A 19889-nucleotide genomic window follows, 5' to 3' on the forward strand; every position below is an offset into this window, starting at 1 on the left:
CTTCTAAGAAAAATACAATTCAAGACTTTCTTGTTGGGTAGTTAGCAATTCATTTTTTTCAGTTTATGGTTTTATAAATTAATAATCAAGAATCCCCATTTTTTTCATTTGTGCCCCTCTGGCTATGTTAGTCTTTTAAAATTTTTACAAAAGGTTATGAATAGGAAACTCTGCTTTTGTAAAAAATTTAGAATTGTTGACTAAGGGTGCGAACGCAAAGAAGAATTCCATGTCGCAGAGCAAAAGTGATATATTTTTATTGTTATATGAAAAATGGAAATTTTGGTCAAGTTCAAATGTAAATAAAAATCTTTAAACACTGCAGTGGTGCGCAAAAAAAAGCAGCGCCACTAAATCCTACGCAAAATGCTTTAAATTCATGTATATTTTAGTTATCAGGAAAAAATCAATATAAGTGTGTTCGATAAAAAAAAAAAAAAAGTTGTTTTTTTAATGGTTGTGCATTAGACTGCCCCAAATTTGTATGAGAAATTCAAAACCTATAAAATTTCATGCGCTTTAGGCTAAAATTGATCATAAGCCTAGTGCAAGATCTCATGCCAAATTTGGGCCAATTCAGATCACGGAAAGGGGTCGCTCAACGAGCCTGAAGTTTATATGACATTTTGTTCGGGAGAAACATGAAAAACCAGTATTTCATGAATAACTTTGGTTTACTTCGGTCGATTTCTTTTGAAAACGAGTTTTCAGTTTTCTTAAAACCTTAATTATGACAAATATTTTATCCGAAGACTGCAAATCGATTCGAGTTAATATAAAAAGGTATTAGGCTCCAAAAATGAGCTAACTTTTTAAAGGGTGGTATTCATCATTGTTAATTAGTCGGGACGTTAGAACATTTCGACACAGCATTAACCGCGATGAACACCACCCTTAAAAAAGTTAGCCCATTTTTGAAGCCTAATAACTTTTTTATCTTTACTCGAATCGATGTGCAGTCTTCGGATAAAGTATTTGTCATAATTTGGGCTTTAAGAAAATTCGTTTTCAAAAGAAATCGGCCGAAGTAAACCAAAGTTATTCATGAAATACTGGTTTTTCATGTTTCTAACGAACAAAATGTCTCAAAATCCCATACAAACTTCAGGCTCGTTGAGCGACCCCTGCCCTTGATCCGATCTGGCCCAAATTTGGCAAGAGATCTTGCACTAGGCCTAGGATCAATTTAAGCCTGAAAAGCACATAACTTTTTTAAATGTCGGGTCATTTGCGGCACTCTATTGTGCATTTTTAAACGGTTTAGAAAAAAAAATTATTGGTGTTCGAAATAATAGCAACGAACAATAGAAGCTCAACAAAAAAGCAAAAAATTATTAGTGTTTAATTTTTGTTGTGTTTTTATTCTGCCCTGCTATTATTTCGAATTCCGATTAAAAAAAAATCCCCTAAAAATGCACAACCATTCAAAAACAATTCCATAATATTCTTCTTTTTCCATTGCACACACCCATTTTACATTTTTTGTTGATGACTTAAATTTACATGGGTTAAAAGCATTTTGCGTATAATTTAGTGGCGCTGTTATTTTTTGGCACACCATTGTACGTACGTAAAAAAGAAAGACGTCTTATGACAACACTCTTATGATTTTAATTTTTGGCTCATTGAATTGACATACCTACAGATTGAAGGGTTAGTCAGAACCTCATAACTTATCGAAGTAACCCGGGCAAACATTATAGAATTATTTAATAACTTGATTATATTTGCGATTTAAGAAACTCATAACTGTGTCCAAACCTAATAATGATTTTAATAAGTCATTTAATACATTCATAGACTAGAATAAATGAAACTATGCAATCTCGAATTTCAAAAGGATTCCTTCAAGTTTCCGGATTTGTTTTCTAGTTTCGAATACACAACAATTTAAAAACCTCTAATCAACACCTACCAATCAAACAACTTCAAAATACTATCGTTGGATTAAATGCTATAAATTAAGATGATGCCCAATTATTATATTAACAGTACTAATGCTTAATGATGATGTTTCGTTTCGATGTTCATCTGCCTTTTTTATCTGTTTGATCATATTTTCTTTTCTTTTTCTTTTTTCCCCCTCCTTTTTCCCACATGCCCGCGTTTGCGATCCCTTGCGAAACTGAATTATATGCCGCTGAAAAATTTATGTTTTCCCTTGACTTTTATCCCACATTTGCCTTCCTTTGCACTGATTTCCAAACACCTACCAACAATCTTCTTGGCCAACACCATCGAAAAACGAACTAAAATATTTACCGATGCAACTTGTGAATGAAATTCCCTATTGGAAAATGGCGTAAATTTCCGAAATACTGACACCCTTTGCACTACTATAAAATGAAAACGTGCCGTGCGTGTGCACTTAACAACCTAACTTCGAGTTGATCCCCGTTCTTCCGATCGAAATCGACCATACAACGACGTGTGTTTTTGATTTTTATTTTAACATCACTATTTAAACTTCAAATTTTGATTCTGTTTTGCAATCGATCATTCCTCTGAACTTACCCACCCAATGTTGGACAATATCCCTTGAAACACCCTTCAACTCAAATTCGCAAAAATAAAACCTAACCTTGAAACGTATTGAATAAACACCAATCGGCCAAACGGAAAACCGTCCAAAAATGACACCCTTGCGCTCCCTCCAAATCCACCGCCCACCAAAAAAATCCTCCCAAACGTTTTCCGAACGATCGCGTGAAAAACGATGCATCTCCACTACATACAAACGCGTGATGTCTGAATTGTCTTCACACGATCACCATCGTCACGTTCGGGGAAAACCGTGCGTCAAAACTCCTTCCCAAAACCACCATATGTAGCAGTGACCAGTCGCTTTTGGCCCAAACCAATTTGGCAGAATATGTCGAACGGAAAAATTTCGTACCGTTATGTAGGGAAAGGTATATTGTCACCCCGGCTTTCTTTTGCAGTAATATTTAAGTGAGAGAGGAGTTTGTTTCAGTAAGGATGTAGTTATAAAATAAAAGTTGAAAAAACAGTTTTAACAGTCCGTTTCTATAACACTCTGAAACATTGATCCTCCCGCTTAGTTTTGTTTTGCTGCTAAACCTTTAATGCTGAGATGTACCGAGTGAGATTGAAGTTTTATTGAACACTAACATAACATACTGTTTTTGATGTAGCTATAAGACTTTATTACTAACGATTGAAATAATTGCTTCCATAGCTATGCGTCGTTTGCACCAAACAATCTACTGATAAGCTTTTAACAGAATCATGACGATAATTATTTAAAACTTTGAAGTAACATATGTATATGCATGTCTGATTTTTAATGTGTGCTTCTAACTATAAAAAAATTTAATTATTCTCTTTCTGCAGTTGACCATATACTGAATTTTCTTTTACTTCCTTAATATTTCATAACGTGTTGACTTTTAATTTGAAAAAATTACGCAAACCAGTTTCTATCAGTTTCCACGAAATATTTGGGACATAACACTAGTATAAAGGTTAAAGGATTGTCCTTCAACTTTCAATCAGGATATTTTGAAGAAATTTAAAAATAAGCGAGTTTCTCAGGTTCAATACCATATTGGAACGAGTTATCATGATATTCATTTATTTTCATAGTGTACCGTCTTACACCATAACTTCAATTTACTTTCAATTTTAAAAAAAAACACACAACTGAGTATCGAAATAAAGAAATTAATCTTCATCTTCTGCCGAATAATGTTCGCTTACCGGAAGAAGTCGTAATTAAACGAACTTCAAAGAGATATTCAAACAGAACCGAAACATTTTTGGAAGTACGTCAATTCCAAACGTAAGGCGAATTTAGTCCCGAAAAATATTTCTTTCAACAATAAAAACGCAAATACTTTGGTGGATCCGGCTTCAGAACTATTCGCCGGATATCTTCATCTAACTAACATCGGATGATGCAGGGATCACAAGTCGACACCATGTATATCGGCATGTCAAAGGCATTGGACGTGATTAATATTAATGCTCTTCTGTCAGTTCTATTTGAAAATGGTATTACCGGTACTTTCCTGCAGTGTATTTGTCCAGTTCGTGAAGCTTGGGAATGCGAGATCCAGCGTATTCTCGATAAACAGTGGTGTACCACGAGGGAATCACTTGGGACCTACTTCTTTTAATCACTGTTATGAACGAGTTTTCTGCTTCAATGTCCGGTTTGGTTGCTTACTGGTCCAATAAGATCGTATTCCTTCGCGCAGACGAATCCTTCGGCGTTGAATTTCTTAGCGATGTCGTTGTCCGACTACCCTGTGTTTGCCTTGATCGTTCTCAACACCTTCAAATGCAGTTTCCGATCCTTAATTCCACTATGACGCTTGGTATGAACCTGCCGATCGATGGTATGCATCTCACGGAAACGTTTAAGAACGCTGCACACGGTCGATATGACCATTTCTAACGATTTCGCGATTTTTGAACCCGACCACGTCGGGTTTTTGACGTGAGTGTCCAAAATTAATTTTCGTCTCGCGGCTTCCATCACTTTTTTGGAACAAAACGAATCGCAATGAAATATTCCAGATCTGACAACTAGGAGCGCTATGGTATAATAAACAGTATGTCCAGATTTGTCGTGATCCATGCTTTAGAGATCTAACCCGTGATCCCTGATCCAACGACCTTCCATCTAACCTCTTGTCTCGACTCCCTTGATGCAGCTCGAACCTTTCGCCTTCGCCTCGACGCCTTTCCTGAGACCTGCGCCTCCTAGTGGTTCCAGCCAGACAACCTCCACTTGGCTTTCCGGTCCAAAAATCTTCCATGGCACTAGCCGGGCGACCTTCCGTGGTACCCCGCTCGCAAGTCCGACGACCTTCCGTTGACTCCCGACTCGCCGACCTTCCAAGGATCCGATCAAACGACCTTCCATGGCACCTGTCCGACGACTTGGCTTGTCGACCTTCTGGCTTCCCGTTTGATGATCTCCCAGTTATCTGCTGGTCCGACAACCTTCCACGGTCTCTGGCTCGACGACTTTTCAGTGGCCTCGGCTCAACGACCCTCATATGGCTCTGCCCCGACGACCTTCCACTGGCTCTGGTTCCTTAGAGGTTTCTTAGAGAGAAGCCACACGTTATACATGACATTCCCCAAGCGTTCCAGGACGACACCGGCTTCCCAGGTCCTATCGTTGTTACGGTACACCTTGACCCAAACGAGACTTTGGATGCTGTAGTTCCTCGCTTTAGTACCATGTTTTTTGTTGAACTGATCTTCTTGATTGATTCTTCCTTCTTTGTGTACTTCGGAAGGTGGTCGAAGCAAATCTAGGCTGATTCGCATTTTTCGGCCCAGCAGAAGTTCTCCAGGCAACTTCCCACTCGGTGCACTCCTGCATGGTTTTGAACGATAGCACAATAAAAACGTATCAATTGTTTCGTCTAGTGCCTCTCCCCCGGCGATTATTTACTTGAGAGATCTTTTAAAGGTGTCTACAAATCTCTCGGCAAGGCCGTTTGACTGTGGATGAAACGATGCGGTCCTTAGATGCATCATGGCATTTGTTTCACAAAAACGCTGAAACTGGTAACTGGTAAATTGTGTGCCGTTATCGGACACAAGCGTATCCGGGACCCCGAATCTGGCGAAAATTCCGCGGAGCATCCGCAGAGTAGCTGTTGTGGTAATTTCTTTGGTACAAACGATTTCTGGCCACTTCGAGTAAGAGTCGACAAGTAATACAAGGTAGTAGTACCCGTCAACAGGACCAGCGTAATCGAGATGAAGCCCTTGCCATGGCTTTTCCGGAGTTGGCCAGGATTCGAGGTCGCTTTTCCGGTCAGTTTTGGCCACACTAACGCACTCATGGCATGCCCGAACGAGTTTGGCAATGTCTTCGTCGATGTTAGGCCAATAGACATATTGGCGAGCTACGGAGCGCATTCGCTTGATCCCTGGATGGCCTTTATGTAACTGTTGCTGCACTCGTTTTTGGTTTCCGGTCGGGATGGTCAGTCGTTCTCCATACATCACACAACCAGCGACTACAGAAAGACCTTCACGTCGCTGGAAAAACTGTTGAAGTTTTTCATCGGAAATACTTGATTGTTTCGGATTCCATCCAGACTGGATGAACCGAATGACTTGTTGAAGAGTGTTGTCTTTTCCAGTTTCAGATTGGATGACCTTAAACGAAAGTGGAAAATTCGAAAGCGATTGATGGACAACAGTTCGTAACCATGTGTTCGAGCTCAAGGCTTGCAATGACATATTCCTCTTCTGGCCGGACGTGTCGATTAATAAGCCGTGATATTATGCCGGCGTGGCCGAAGAAATCAGTTGACACATAGCGTATTCCAAAATCGTAGAGTAATAAAATCAAGGCACATCTTTGTAGCCGGTTGGCTGTGTAGACGGAGATTCCCTGCTTAAATCAGAGGATGGAAAGGAGAGGCTTATGATCGATTTCCAGGATGAAGCGATGATCGTAAATCATCCGGTGGAACATGTGACTGCGAAAATTAAAGCCAGGCCCTCCTTTTCAATTTGGCTATAATTGCTTTCGGCTTTCGGCTTTCGGCCAATGCTAACATTGGAGGCGTCGGCGGACACAATGATGTCTAGCTTCGGATTGAAATGTGTTAGAAGCATTGGTGACTGCAGAACTTCCCGAAACTTGTCGAAGGAGGTTTGGCAAGCTTTGGACCACTCGAACTTGACACCAGTTTTGAGCAGCTGGTCCATGGAGTACCGTAGGGCACGCATCTCCTTAACATATTTCCCATAATAATTCACCGCCCCAAGTAGGAGCGCAGCGATGGGACGTCGTGTGGGGCTGGCATGTTGACTATGGGAGCGATTTTTGCTGGGTCAGGCCGGATACCGATGCCGTCAAGAATTTGGCCCAAGTACTTAACCTGTGGCATGTAAAAACTGCACTTCTCGATTCGGACGGTAAACCCGAATTCTTCCAACCGCTGTAGAAACGAGAAAAGGTTGCGCTGATGTTCTTCCTCGTTCCTGTCACCCACCAGAATGTCGTCGAGGTACCCGGATGTAAATGCTGAGCCTGCTAGCATGGTCTCAACCAGCTGCTGAAAGACACCAGGGGCGGACCGGATGCCTGGCGAGAGCCTTGTGTACCGGAATAAGCCCCTGTGTGTGTTGATGGTGAGTAGCTGCTGGCTTGCCTCGTCCACCGGAACCTGCAGGTAAGCGTCGGATAAGTCGCTGTGGCTGAAAATCCGACAGCCAACCATTCTAGTAAAAATGTCGCCCGGAAGAGGTAGTGATTCGGTTCGAAAACGCTGTTGAGGCCGGTCGAGAAATCCGCGCAGATTTGCACGGTTCCATTCGGCTTCCGCACGGCGACAATTGGTGCTGCCCAATCGGAAAAATCGACCTGCTTAATGATTCCCAATTTCTCGAGCCGATGGAGTTCCTCTTCGACGACACTCTCCATACTATATGCAGTCGGAATACCGGCTTTGGATCACCCTTGAGAACTAGATGGACTGGAGATTTGTTGCACAGGCCCATCTTGTCCGTGAAAACGTTAGGGAATCGTGTTCGCAGGGCAGCCAAGCTCTGGGATGGCTGAACGTCGACCTTGTTGCAGAGAGTGCTAATCGGATTGTCCTACAATCCAACCAGGTCAAGCCAGTCGATGCCGAATATATCGAGGTTTACGTTAGACGGAGCGATGTAACACCTACCACCTTTGGTGGTTCCGTTGACTGTGATCTGGCACTGGAACTGTGATACCAGGTTGAGCGCCCCTCCGGACCCTGTTTTGGCACTGCAATCTGCTTGCTGGATCTTTGGGCGGCCAATTTTGATCCAAGATCGCTGGGAGATGTCCGATCCTGTGTCCAATTGCAATCGTAAAGGGTGATACGGTCAAAATTTGATCAAGGGAAAACGCGTGTAAATCGGTGAAATCGTTTATTTAAAAAATGAAATTAAATTTCTTTTTCAAGTTTAATTAGTATAAAATTCACAAAATATTCAGTTGGGCTTCCGCTTTTCCAAATCCGAATTGCCGGGCCTTACGCTTAACCCCTGTCATCAGATTTTGTACAGCCACCTTGTCCATCTTCTTCGCCGCAGAAAGCCAGTTTGCCTTGAACTGTTGCTCGTCCTTAGCAGTTTTTTTGGTCTTCTTTAGGTTTCGCTTGACAATAGCCCAGTATTTCTCAATTGGGCGAAGCTCTGGCGTGTTGGGATGGTTCTTGTCCTTGGGAACCACCTGCACGTTGTTGGCGGCATACCACTCCATGGTCTTTTAACCGTAATGGCAAGATGCCAAATCCGGCCAAAACAGTACGGAACAACCGTGTTTCTTCAGGAAAGGCAGCAGACGTTTATTGAAACAATCTTTCACGTAAATTTCTTGGTTGACAGTCCTGGAAGCCATGAAAATGCTGCTTTTGAGGCCACAAGTACAGAAGGCTTTCCAAACCAGATATTTCTTCGCGAACTTTGACAGTTTCATGTGCTTGAAAATATCTGCTACCTTTCTCCTTCCTTTTGCCGTATAAAACTGTCCCGGAAGCTGCTTGTAGTCGGCTTTGACGTAGGTTTCGTCGTTCATTACATTCATTACAGTCAAACTTCGTCAGCATCGTCGTGTACAGCGTCCGGGATCGTGCTTTGGCCGACGTATTTTGTTTATCATCGCGATTTGGAGTCACTAGCTTCTTATATGTCGATAGTCCGGCTCGTTTTTTGGCTTGCTGCACGGTTGTAGACGATACACCCAGCTTATTTGCGGCATCTCGGAGAGAGAGGTTAGGGTTTCGCTTGAAACTACCGGCAACTTTCTTTGTCGTCTCAGCGGCTTCCGGTTTTCGATTTCCCTCCGATCCAGACTTACTGGCTGTCGACAAAAGTTCTCCAAACACTTTAATTACATTTGTAACGGTTGATTTGGCAACTTTTAGCGAGCAAAATTTTGATACACTGCTCTTCTTCCTTGGACGGCATTTTGACAACTGAAGAGTGAATTCCAAAATCAAAATAGGAGCTGCATTCTACACACACACCTTCAAAATGAGGGGTGTTCAGGTTTTTTGAATGCAAAATTGAAAGAAATATGTCAAGTTGATATTCACCAAATTTTGACCGTATAACCCTTTAATTGTACACTATTCACTTTTACATTCACAATTTGCGTCCGGTGGTTAGTTGGTTCACACTCAATGTTTTTGTTGAAACATTTTGTTGTTCTTCTTATTCCACCCGGACGCAGATGACGAAACGTTCAAAGAAAAGCACGTACAATATCCTTCGCAGTGTCCTATTTTTCCACACTGTTTGCACTTGTGCTCACGGAAGCGACAGTCTTTGTGAAACTGCATGCCCCCGCAAGACCAGCACGGAGTTCTTGGATGCACATTATTGTTGTTCTTCGGGTGCTGGTTTTGCTTTTTCGGCCACTTTTTCTGAGCCACCACTTTCCCTGCTGGAGCCGTTTCCACTAAGACCGTATCTTGTCTGAGGTTCACTAGGCTGTTACACTGTTCGGCAACTTGTTGTAACGTTAAGTTCACATTTTCGTTTAGTTTATTATTAAGCCTCATACGGATCTCAGTGTCAACGGTTGATTTCTTGTAATTCGGTTAGCTTGAAATCAACACAAGCTTTATTCACATGGCAGGAGTATGCCAAATAATCTTTACTCTCCTGTTTTGAAGTCTGCAGGCAATTGTAGCGCCTCCGGAACGAAGAGATAGACGCTCCAAACAAAGATTTCAGCTTTTCCACCGTGTCCGCGAATGAAAATTCCCGAGCGAGCTTGGGTAGTATGAAACTGCTATACCGCTCATGGTTGGGGGGACTCAACTTCCTCAAAAAAAGTCGTACTTTTGCTGCGTCGTCTATTTAGCTTGGAAGTATCGCTATCAAAAAGATCGATGTATAGCGAAAACCAAGCATCGAAAGTATGTCCGCCTTCTTTGTCGTACGTGAACTCGGCCATATTACTGGAAAGCGAATCCAACACGACTTCGTCACGTGATAGATTTTGGATCGTCTGCTGAGTTGAGACCAATTGTTCCGACATTTTCGTCATGAGACTTTGCTGGTTGGACAAAATCTGCATAATGACCTCGGTCATGCTCTGCGGCTGCTGGTTGCTAACCGAACCTGGTACCGTAGGAGTTGTCATGACGCGACGATTTAGAGGTTACCGACTTCGCGACTCTTTTTAAACGACGGACTACACACAATACTCGTCGCCACTGTTGCGATATCATTGTGTGGGCGTAGTAAAACACTATTTTATAGTTTAAAATTATTGGTGTATATTAAAACTCTGAGGACTACATTAAAAGTGTTAACTACTCGAGATCGCAATATAAAAGGGTAAAGATGGAATGACACTTATGTTGAGCTTCCGCCCATCATCGTAGGAGCCGTGACGTCTATCAGGCTGACGGCTGTCAGCGGATGAGTTGGTTGATGACGATGATGACGGGGGGTCCCAACAGCCTCCAAACTTCGTTCTCCTGCACGCCGCTAAAAATGGTTCTTAACATTCGTCGCTCGAATACTTCTATTTTACGCAGATCCTCTTCGAGCAATATCTTCGTCTCGTGCTCGTAGAGTACAACCGGTCTAGTGAGCGTAATCTACAGGTTACACTTCGTGCGAAGGATAAGTCTTCTCGACCGCAGTTTCTTGTGGAGTCTAGAGTAGGCACGACTTACGCGGATCATACGCCACCGGATTCCACGGTTGGTATCATTGTCTGCGGCCACCAGTGAGCCAAGGTAGACAAAGACTTCGACTATCTCCAGCTCGTCGCCGTCGATCATGACCTTGTTTATTACTGGACAAGCAGGTTCGATCGGTCTCGGATCCGCAGGCCAGCATATGCTTCGTCTTGAACGTATATGAATCATTAACTCAATCCATCCTGCTTTGCGTTTCAGTTTGCTATAGGTTTCCTCAACCCGCCACAGATTATCTGCCGACTACGTCAATGTCGTCGGCATAGCAGATAAGCTTCACTATCGTCTAATCTGACAGTATTCGAGCTTTCACTGGTCCTTAAAGAGAGGGTACCCTTAAATTTTTTAAAAATATTTTTGAGGATAACTTTCCTTTTTTACGTGATAACATAAAAATTAGTTAAACCACAATCTCAGTGATTTAATATGAGAAAAACGTTATCATAGTCGCTTGGAGGAAGTGAAACGAGCATTTTCTCGAATTTTGTGGAGTTTGAGCCGAATTGATAAAGTTTATGTTGATGTTGGCGGTTAATTTGAGTAAGAGCTTCAAACTGTTAGGTTGAATCCCAACTAAGATAGTTAGCGATGATTGCAAATAATTCAAGTACTGTGTTCATAAAACCAAATTCGTTTGAAATAGATTGTCGATAACATGTCAATATTCCAAAAAAAAATAATTATTGTTCTAAAGAAACTTATGATCATTTGTACAGAAAAATATAAAGAAACACAAAACTAAAAATTTTGTTTAAAAAATCCTATTACGAACATTCTTTTAGAGGTAACCTTTTCAATCAAATTTGATAAAAAAAAAAAAAGTTGGAAGAGGTTGTATATTACACAACTGTGATCGTAGAATTACAAATACTTTACTAGATTTTTGTGACAGCTCAATTCTATGCTGATCGCTCAAACCCTTAAAGTACCTAGCTTCAATATTTTTTTTTGGTGTCCCAAGAGGCCGTTCACTATCATATTCTTCATTTTTATTTGAAATTTTGTTCGGTCGTGGATTTTTTGTTTTGTCCCCTTTTAAATCCGATCGAACAATCTGAAATGTTCCAAGTTTACACGGTACAGGGAAAAATCAAGAAATTAAAAAAAATATCCTGCATAACAGGTTTTTCGCATAACCCCTTGTTTTTTAACATTCAAAGAAATTATTTATTTGATTAAGACTCTTTTAAGGAACAAACAGTTAGTATCATTTATACCATATTCGTTTTCATCCTGGTGGTCCACCGGTTGTGCTGTCAAAGCGTTTTTTTTACATGAAGATGACAGCAGTTGGTGCACAACCGGTTGGCCACCAGATGAAAACAAATACGGCATTAATATCAGGAAGCCAAAAGATTAAAACGTTGGATAATTGAGAGTATCAATTCAACTTTCCGTAATGGTAAACACCCCTAAACTCTGCTGCTGGTTTTCTTCACATCACGAACAAACGCCGTCGCTTACTGCGACCACACGATTTGACGCTCCAGTACCAAATAAAGCTCGCGCGAAGTAGCTGCTGGCTTTTTATAACCTTCCAGCTTGTCCAACACGATGAAAATTACCACAGTGTTGGACAAGCTGGAAGGTTATAAAAAGCCAGCAGCTCCTTCACGCGAGCTTTATTTGGTACTGGAACGTCATATCGTGTGGTCGCAGTAAGCGACGGCGTTTGTTCGTGATGTGAAGAAAATCAGCAGTAAGGAAGCAGAGTTTACAGATTTTTTTTACCACTACGGATTAAGGAATTAATGCTCTTAAACATCCAGCGTTTTGGTATGTCGGCTTTCTGATACTGGGTGCTTTTAAGGGCCACTAATTGTTCCATCCATAGATCTACTGAACTTTCTAAGTTCAAAGTGCAGGGAATCGTAAAAATTGACTACCATGACATAAGAGACAAAAATGAAAATCATAACATAAACGAAAAACATGACTGATACATCTGAGGAGCTAATCTGTTTGAAAAAAAAAGACCAACCTCACCAACTTAAATGTGGACTTAAAGTGTGGACTAGGTTCTGAGCATAAAAATATCACACAGAATGCCAAGAGATTGTTTTGAATTTAATACTCTCAATTTCAGTTAAACTAAAGTTTTGAGAAGAACTGTTAAAAATTATGGTTGGGTGGACAAACTGGCTCAGAAGAAACATCTGCATCTATTGTAGCCATGTCAGCCACTTTTTTCGTTGCTGGACCTCTGACTGCGTCAATCAACTAACTGAAGCTTTTTTTTTCCATCATCTATTGTTGTTTTGCTGCGGCCTCATTCTTGGTTGAATGGGTCTGACTGGGGAAGCGGCAGCTGAAGCCGAGACTGCAGACACGGAAGACAAGCATCTCAGAAATTTTCAAAATGACTGAATCTCGACTACAGCTCCGCAGCTATATTTATAAATTTCCAAGCTCAAATCAAATACGAATTTCGTTGGTATTGGTGTACCAACACACAGCCGATACAAAATGTTATCTGGAAAGGATGTCTCTGAAAGAGGCGTTTTTCGTGACGCGAGATCCGTTCGCGAATTTCAATTTGCCCCCCTATAGTGTTGCCGTAAGACGTAATTCTACGTCAAAAATGAAAAAAGCTCTCATTCCGCAAGCTGAGTATGTTAAAAATTAAATCAAACGCAAGCTCTCTGACGTTTGAATTTGCTATGCTTAAATCTTTATCCTGCTTATGATCTGAGACGTCCAAAACATTTCGACCAAGCATTATCAACAGCGGGGCTGACTCGTTTAGCGCAGCCTCCCCCCCATAAACAGTAGTTAGTTTTTGTGGTTGTGGTTTCCCTATTCATGTACCGTGTCTCGTATCACACTACTCGTTATTGATCATTCCCTCCTTTCTTTCTGCCTGTTTAGTAGTTATCGCTGCTATTTTTTTTTATTTCGCCATTCTCAGTAGTAGTGCTCATTCATGTACTTATCTAACATTGCCAGTTTCAAATGTAATTTGGAAGTCACTTTAACTAATCCAACAACGTGTCGTGTCTAACAATGTTTCCGGAAAACTACCGTAGGTTCCTGGTTTCGTTCCTGGTCGATGCCCGGGGTGGAGCCATGCGCGGATGCCGGCACAGTGGCGTCCGGGTGATCGTTCCTCCGAGGTCGGCCGCCCAGCCAACCCGCATCACTTGCCGGTATGTTAAGCCGAATCGGATCACAAATGCACCGCCACTGATGGAAGGTGAAGCGCTGATCAGTCGGATTCTGGAATTGGCACCGGTCGGTGCGAAGTTTTTGGGGTGAGTGACTTAATTTTTTTTATTTTAAAATTGTGTTTAATTGTTTTTTTCTTTTGAATTTTTGTAGGCCAGTCATCATTGAAGTTCCACACTTTGCTTCACTGAGAGATAAGGAGCGTGAGATTATCATACTACGATCGGACAATGGAGAAACGTGGAGGGAGCACACCTTGTACGACAGTGAAGAAGCCATCCACGACGTTCTGAACGAAACGTTCAAGGGGGATACGTTGAACTTCCTTGAGGATCTGCACACCAATAGAATCACTCGTATCCTAACGAATGATTTCCCCCATTACTTTGCTATTGTGTCCCGTATTCGGCAGGAAGTTCACGCTATTGGACCCGAGGGTGGCACCGTTTCTGCCACAGCAGTTCCATTGGTACAGGCGATCTTCCCGGAGTACGCGCTGACCAAGAAGATCCGCGTCGGGCTGCAGGCTCAACCGATCGATATGAACGCAACGGCGAATCTACTTGGTCGCAGCGTGGCGGTTTCTCCGGTGGTCACGGTTGAGCCGAGGCGTCGAAAGTTCCACAAGGCAATTACCCTCAGCATGCCGGCCCCGAAAGCCTACAACTCGGGCATGATCAATCAGTACTCGGGTAATGCCCCGACCCTTCGACTGCTCTGCTCGATCACCGGAGGCCAGAACAAGGCCGTCTGGGAAGACGTTACCGGTTCCACGCCGCTAACCTTTGTCAATGACTGCGTTTCATTTACAACGACCGTATCAGCACGATTCTGGCTGATGGACTGCCGTAATATCAACGAAGCCACCAAGATGGCCACGGATCTGTATTCCCACATGTCCCATGTTCCTTTCATGGTCAAGTTTGTAGTATTTGCCAAACGAGTAGATCAAAGTGAAGCCAAACTCAGTGTGTTCTGTATGACCGACGACAAGGAAGACAAGACCTTAGAGCAGCAGGAACATTTTACCGAAATCGCCAAATCACGAGATGTGGAGGTGTGCGAAGGTCGGATCATCTATTTGGAGTTCGCCGGCAATATCGTACCAGTGTTGAAGAGCGGCGAACAACTTTCAATCACATTCAATGCGTTCAAAGAAAATCGACTCACCTTCCCCGTTAAAATTAAGAACAATCTGGACGATCTTCTCGGTCGCATTTCATTCATGAACGAACCCAAAGTGGCCAAAGGGGAGATGACTCCAACGCCGCTGTGCACACTGAACTTCACTCTGCCTCCCGAAAAATATGGCCTGGGTGGCGACGAACTGGAGACGGGCTCCGAATTCGACCAAAGCTCCACCGAAGTCTTGAACATCGATCAGCAAGCCATCGTCAATGCAGCCAATCGTAGCAAAACTTTGAACTTCACCTTCCAGAACGGTGACGGCACCAGCGACATTCACAAAGCAGACATCAAAATTACCGATATATGCAATCTTCTTGGTTCGGACTGGCCTCTGCTAGCAGAGGAACTCCAGATCCTGCCCAGTGATGTCGACCTTATCAAGGCAGAATATCCCAACGATGAGGCCCAACAGTCCATCGTAATGTTGCGGCTTTGGCTCCGCCAAGCTGGCCGCGATGCCACTGGAAACGTTCTCGAGCAAGCTCTCATCAAAATCAACCGACCAGACATTGTGAACAAATCCATCAGCAATCTGGAACTGGTCACGGACGAACGTGAACGGAAGCTGGCCAAGCAACAGCTGGGCTCGACAAACGGCATCGACGAGGTTGATCCGGCCAAACTGAATGGCGTTGAAAAACCGGAACACTCGTTGGAAAGTGAGTTACAAATTCCTTAATTTCAAACAATCTCTAATTTTGTGTCCTTTTTAAAAACAAGATTCGTTCCATGAACCAGCGGAAGAGAAGCAGGAACACGAAACCGACGAGAAAACCCACAGCAAGGAATCGTCGGCTTCCTCCCCAGACAACACCGAAGCCTTCCAGCAGATTCGGAGGGAAAGTGCAATCATGGGTATCGCTTCGTCGACCCGGAACGAAGATCTAGCCACCCCGCCACCCAGTCCAGCAGAGTTTAACATCTCCCCGCAACAGCAACTTCCACCGTTGGAAACCAGCAGCGAAGCAGTGAAAGTGCAAGGTAAGTGCCCCTCCTTTCCGTAAGTTAGACTACTGGTCTGGTCGCTGCTGTTGCTGCTGCGGGACATTCGTTGGTCCGTGTCCCGAAGCAGGCAGCGCGAGTGTGGGTACGCGGTGGAGTTTTCCACGACGCGCGACGTGATCAGAGAAAGGTTTGTTCTCTCCCTCCCAAACACCCGAAAAAAAAATCTATCTTTCTTTCTTAATCTACTTTTTCTCTGCTCTTATCGATTTCAATACGATTCTATTCCATTCGGAGAGATTACATCGTTTTTTTGTTAATTTTCTGTTAGCCTTAAGTTAGTTTTCTCATCACTCGCTGCAGATGCTTCGAGTCGTTTTTATGTTTTATGTTATTTGTTACCTTAGTTTAGTTTTGTGCCGTTTTTCATCTCCATTTTTTTCGTTGAAAAGTTTTATTTAGTTTGGCAAAAGTATTCCTTTTTTTTTCGTTGACTCAGTGCGTGTGCGTGTAGGAAAATAAAAACTTATTTTGTGAGTGTGCGTTTGTGTGAGCGTCCGTGTGAGTGTTACTTTTTTATAATTGAAGAGTGTCTCAAAAGTTTTCCATGTTCAACTTTCTAACTATAGCACTGTGTTGAATCTTATAGTTTTGAAAATAATTCTGTTTTAGAGTAAAATACCTACGATGAAAGTTTTTGAATACTAACTGAAGCCTCTTCTACTTTGACGTTAACTTATGTCCCGTTTGCGTGCTAGACATATCTAAAGTTTTTCTTTATTACTGTTTGTAAATGATGTTTAAAAAAAAAACTTTTGAAAGTAGTTCATAGATTACCCGAATTAGAAACTTCCTATAATCTATGATTGAATTAATTTGTAAAAAATACTTGAACAGTGTTTATCGAACGACCCTCCCTTTGTGGTTTCTCTCAAATCTTTGTAAATGACTCGTTCAAATAGGTTAGAAGGGATTTAGAATAGTGAACTTCACCACGATTGGGATTTGTTTAAGTTAATTTGAGCGTTTGGTTAAAAAAAAATCACGGATAGGCTGCACAATTCGTTTATGTCCATATTTTTGTTACGTTGGTTAAGTTACTTTTTCGTTTCGATAACTTTCTACTGAGTTTCGCATTAAAAACTATCAACTTGCAGGAACTTTTTTTTCGGGCAGCTTGTTTCAAAATCGAATAGAACAATACAATAGATCATTTAAAAACATCATGTCATTTCTCTTTAACAAAAACATTTTTTCGATAACAATCAACTTTAGATAAGGTGCACTTTTATTCTCGAAAAAGTTTAGAATGTAAAAAAATCAGAATCAATTAGTTATATGAACTCAAGATGTGAAACCACAATACAGAAATAACAAATTAGAATTTTGAATATTAACTATAAATTTTGGAATTTTTCAAATTATTATCTAAAGGAATGTTGTATACTTTCCTAGTAGTTTGTGCCTAGGGTATTCCGATTTTCTTCAATTTTCAAAATTTCTTTGTTTCAGCTAATCAAGTGCTATTTTTTTAGGTTTTTAAAATATTCAACATAAACAAAATATCAAGTTGAGTTTGGCTGGAATTCTACTTCCTCTTCGCAGATAATAATATTGAATGATTCAAATATCCCGAAAACAGCAGTGTATAAAAATATGCAGTAGTTATACTTTTACACGCTTTTCAAGGTATACCCTTTATATTTTAAGATAATTTCAACATCCAAAATGCAGGTAACGTTTGATATATGTTCGTATATTTTATGCAGAAAATTAAAAAAAAGGCACGGTGTATTTTGTAGAATAGTTTTAACAACAAAAATTCGGCATCTCTCAAAAGTTGCCTTATTATAGAAGAGACTCTCACTCTTACCTATCCAATACATTTTTCATGAAAAAATCAATCGGGGAGTCTGGAACAGCTTTTTGAAGATTTGTGAACAAAATTGTATTAGAGTAATGTTGAGAAAAAAGTTTTTGATTATAATATTAGAAGGAAAAAAAATCAAAATATGAATATTTAACCACTATAATAAAAGTGTGTTCTGTTGTTCATTCTTATGGGAGACAGAGTGCAGTTATGACTCGGGTTAAGCTTTTAAGGCTTCTTCTTTTAAACTGTATTCGCAAATTTTGCTTTATTTTTCAAAACTTGTTCATACAAATTTTTAAAAATAATTCAAAATTGAGCCAAAAGCTCAGGTGAAAAAAATCACAAATTATTTAGCGTGGAACTCTCTTTTTCATTTAAATATAATTTTTCTAAAATTTTAAGAATAATGATAAGAATAAATTCGAAAACTAACTAGGTAGTGTTCTAGATTGCGGCGGATTTCGTTAATAGTTCTTTGGATAAAAGAGAGTCTCCTTTATAATTTGGCGAATTTTCAGAGATGCCGAATTTTTCTTTTTAAAGTTCCTGAAAAAAGACACCGTCATGAGCACTTGAAAAAGAGATTTTGTTTCAAATCGAAAACTTCAAAAACGGCGGTTATAAAAATGATTAGTATCTCTCTGGAGCCACTTTTAGTGTTAATAATATTCCTTGAGAATGTAGCAGTTTTTCATGCAGAACTAAACAAAATTACAAATTAGACAAAAAATTTAAGAGAATGAGAATTTTAGGTATGTTAATAGATACCTAATAGAAAAGGATTAAAAAAACTATTTTATGGAAACAAACCGCATTATTTAATTAAGTTTTCTTACCAACAAATTTTGGCGAAATACTTATTTATGTAATTCATCTTTCAATGTGTGGGCAAATACCGTAAAAAGCCTGCATGAATTTGAACTTAAGTATATGAAATTTAGTCATTACATAAGCGTTCTTGTGGCAAAGTGCATTGTTCTGAAGAAAGAAATCGTTTGCAAACGAAGTCTTTTATCGCTCATTCTTTCTGGTCATCAGAACGTGGCTCCAGAGAGCTAGTTGATAATTAAGGATATACTGTACTGTTCAAAATTATATAGAAATTGGAAGCACGTGCACTGTCACTTCGACTTTGAACATCCATAACTTTTTAATTTGATGATATTTTTTTTCCAAATTTTCCGCGTAAGATAGCTCAACTATCAAATTACTATATCACAAAGTTTGAGCTTTCTAAAGTTTAATTGTTGGAATATAAAGTTAGTATGTCTGAAGTTTTTGTAAATTTCTATAAATGGCATCAAAAGTTACGCGAGGTACAATATTTCAGGCATGAATAAAGAAATGTGATTTCAAAAACAAAACCAGTGTAGCGTAGTTTCTGAGATATTGAAATTTGAATGCTAAAAGTCAAAAAAGTCCGATTTTTGAAAAATTACTGTATCGCAGGCCACCCGAACTTTAGAATGCTTAAATTTTATGATATAATAGTGTGATAGTTAACATATCTTATCCAGAAAATTTGATCAAAAAATATCATTGGAATAAAAAGTTATGTAAGTTCAAAGTCGAAGTGACAGTGCGCGTATTTCCCATTTCTATAGAATTATGAACTGTATTTAAGGTTGCCAGAATTTTTTCAGCACGCATCCGGGCCGGGCAAATTCAGGAAATTTAATAATATAACCTAGTAAAATCCGGGCATTTGATTTCAAATCGTATTTAAGGCTTCCAAAAATCCTACCATGATTATATTTATGAAACTTGTTCGAAAAATTTCGTTGTGGGGGCATAAATAAAAAAAAAATTGCAATTTGTTTTTTTTGGTGTGATTTTCCAAATAAAGTGAATAAATTCAGCCAAAACTCGGGCATTTTTATTTTGTTGTGTTGTGAGCCTACTTGGTTGAATGATTCAACTGAATCAAAGCAATCGAAAGATTCGAAAACGCTTACTGAAGAAGGTAGTAAGTTGCTATCGATATACCGGTATATGAACTTTTCATTTACCGTGGTTGAATTAAAAGG

At 40.5% G+C, this 19889-nt stretch overlaps 1 protein-coding gene across 7 annotated transcripts in view; it reads left to right on the forward strand.

Moving 5' to 3' along the window:
- LOC129748672 (ankyrin-3-like) overlaps positions 1–19889 on the forward strand; it is a 281828-nt gene that overhangs the window by 225929 nt on the left and 36010 nt on the right. For all 7 annotated transcript variants that reach the window (XR_008737787.1, XM_055743345.1, XM_055743348.1 and 4 more), the window contains 3 exons: positions 13721–13945; positions 14013–15706; positions 15768–16028. Coding sequence is in view for 6 of the 7 variants with exons in the window: in XM_055743345.1 (XP_055599320.1) it covers positions 13721–13945; positions 14013–15706; positions 15768–16028 (2180 nt within the window). In the remaining variant the exon portion in view is untranslated. The remainder of the gene's footprint in view (positions 1–13720; positions 13946–14012; positions 15707–15767; positions 16029–19889) is intronic.

Source organism: Uranotaenia lowii, chromosome 2, assembly GCF_029784155.1.
Source record: "Uranotaenia lowii strain MFRU-FL chromosome 2, ASM2978415v1, whole genome shotgun sequence".
Classification (NCBI taxonomy): Eukaryota; Metazoa; Arthropoda; class Insecta; order Diptera; family Culicidae; genus Uranotaenia; species Uranotaenia lowii.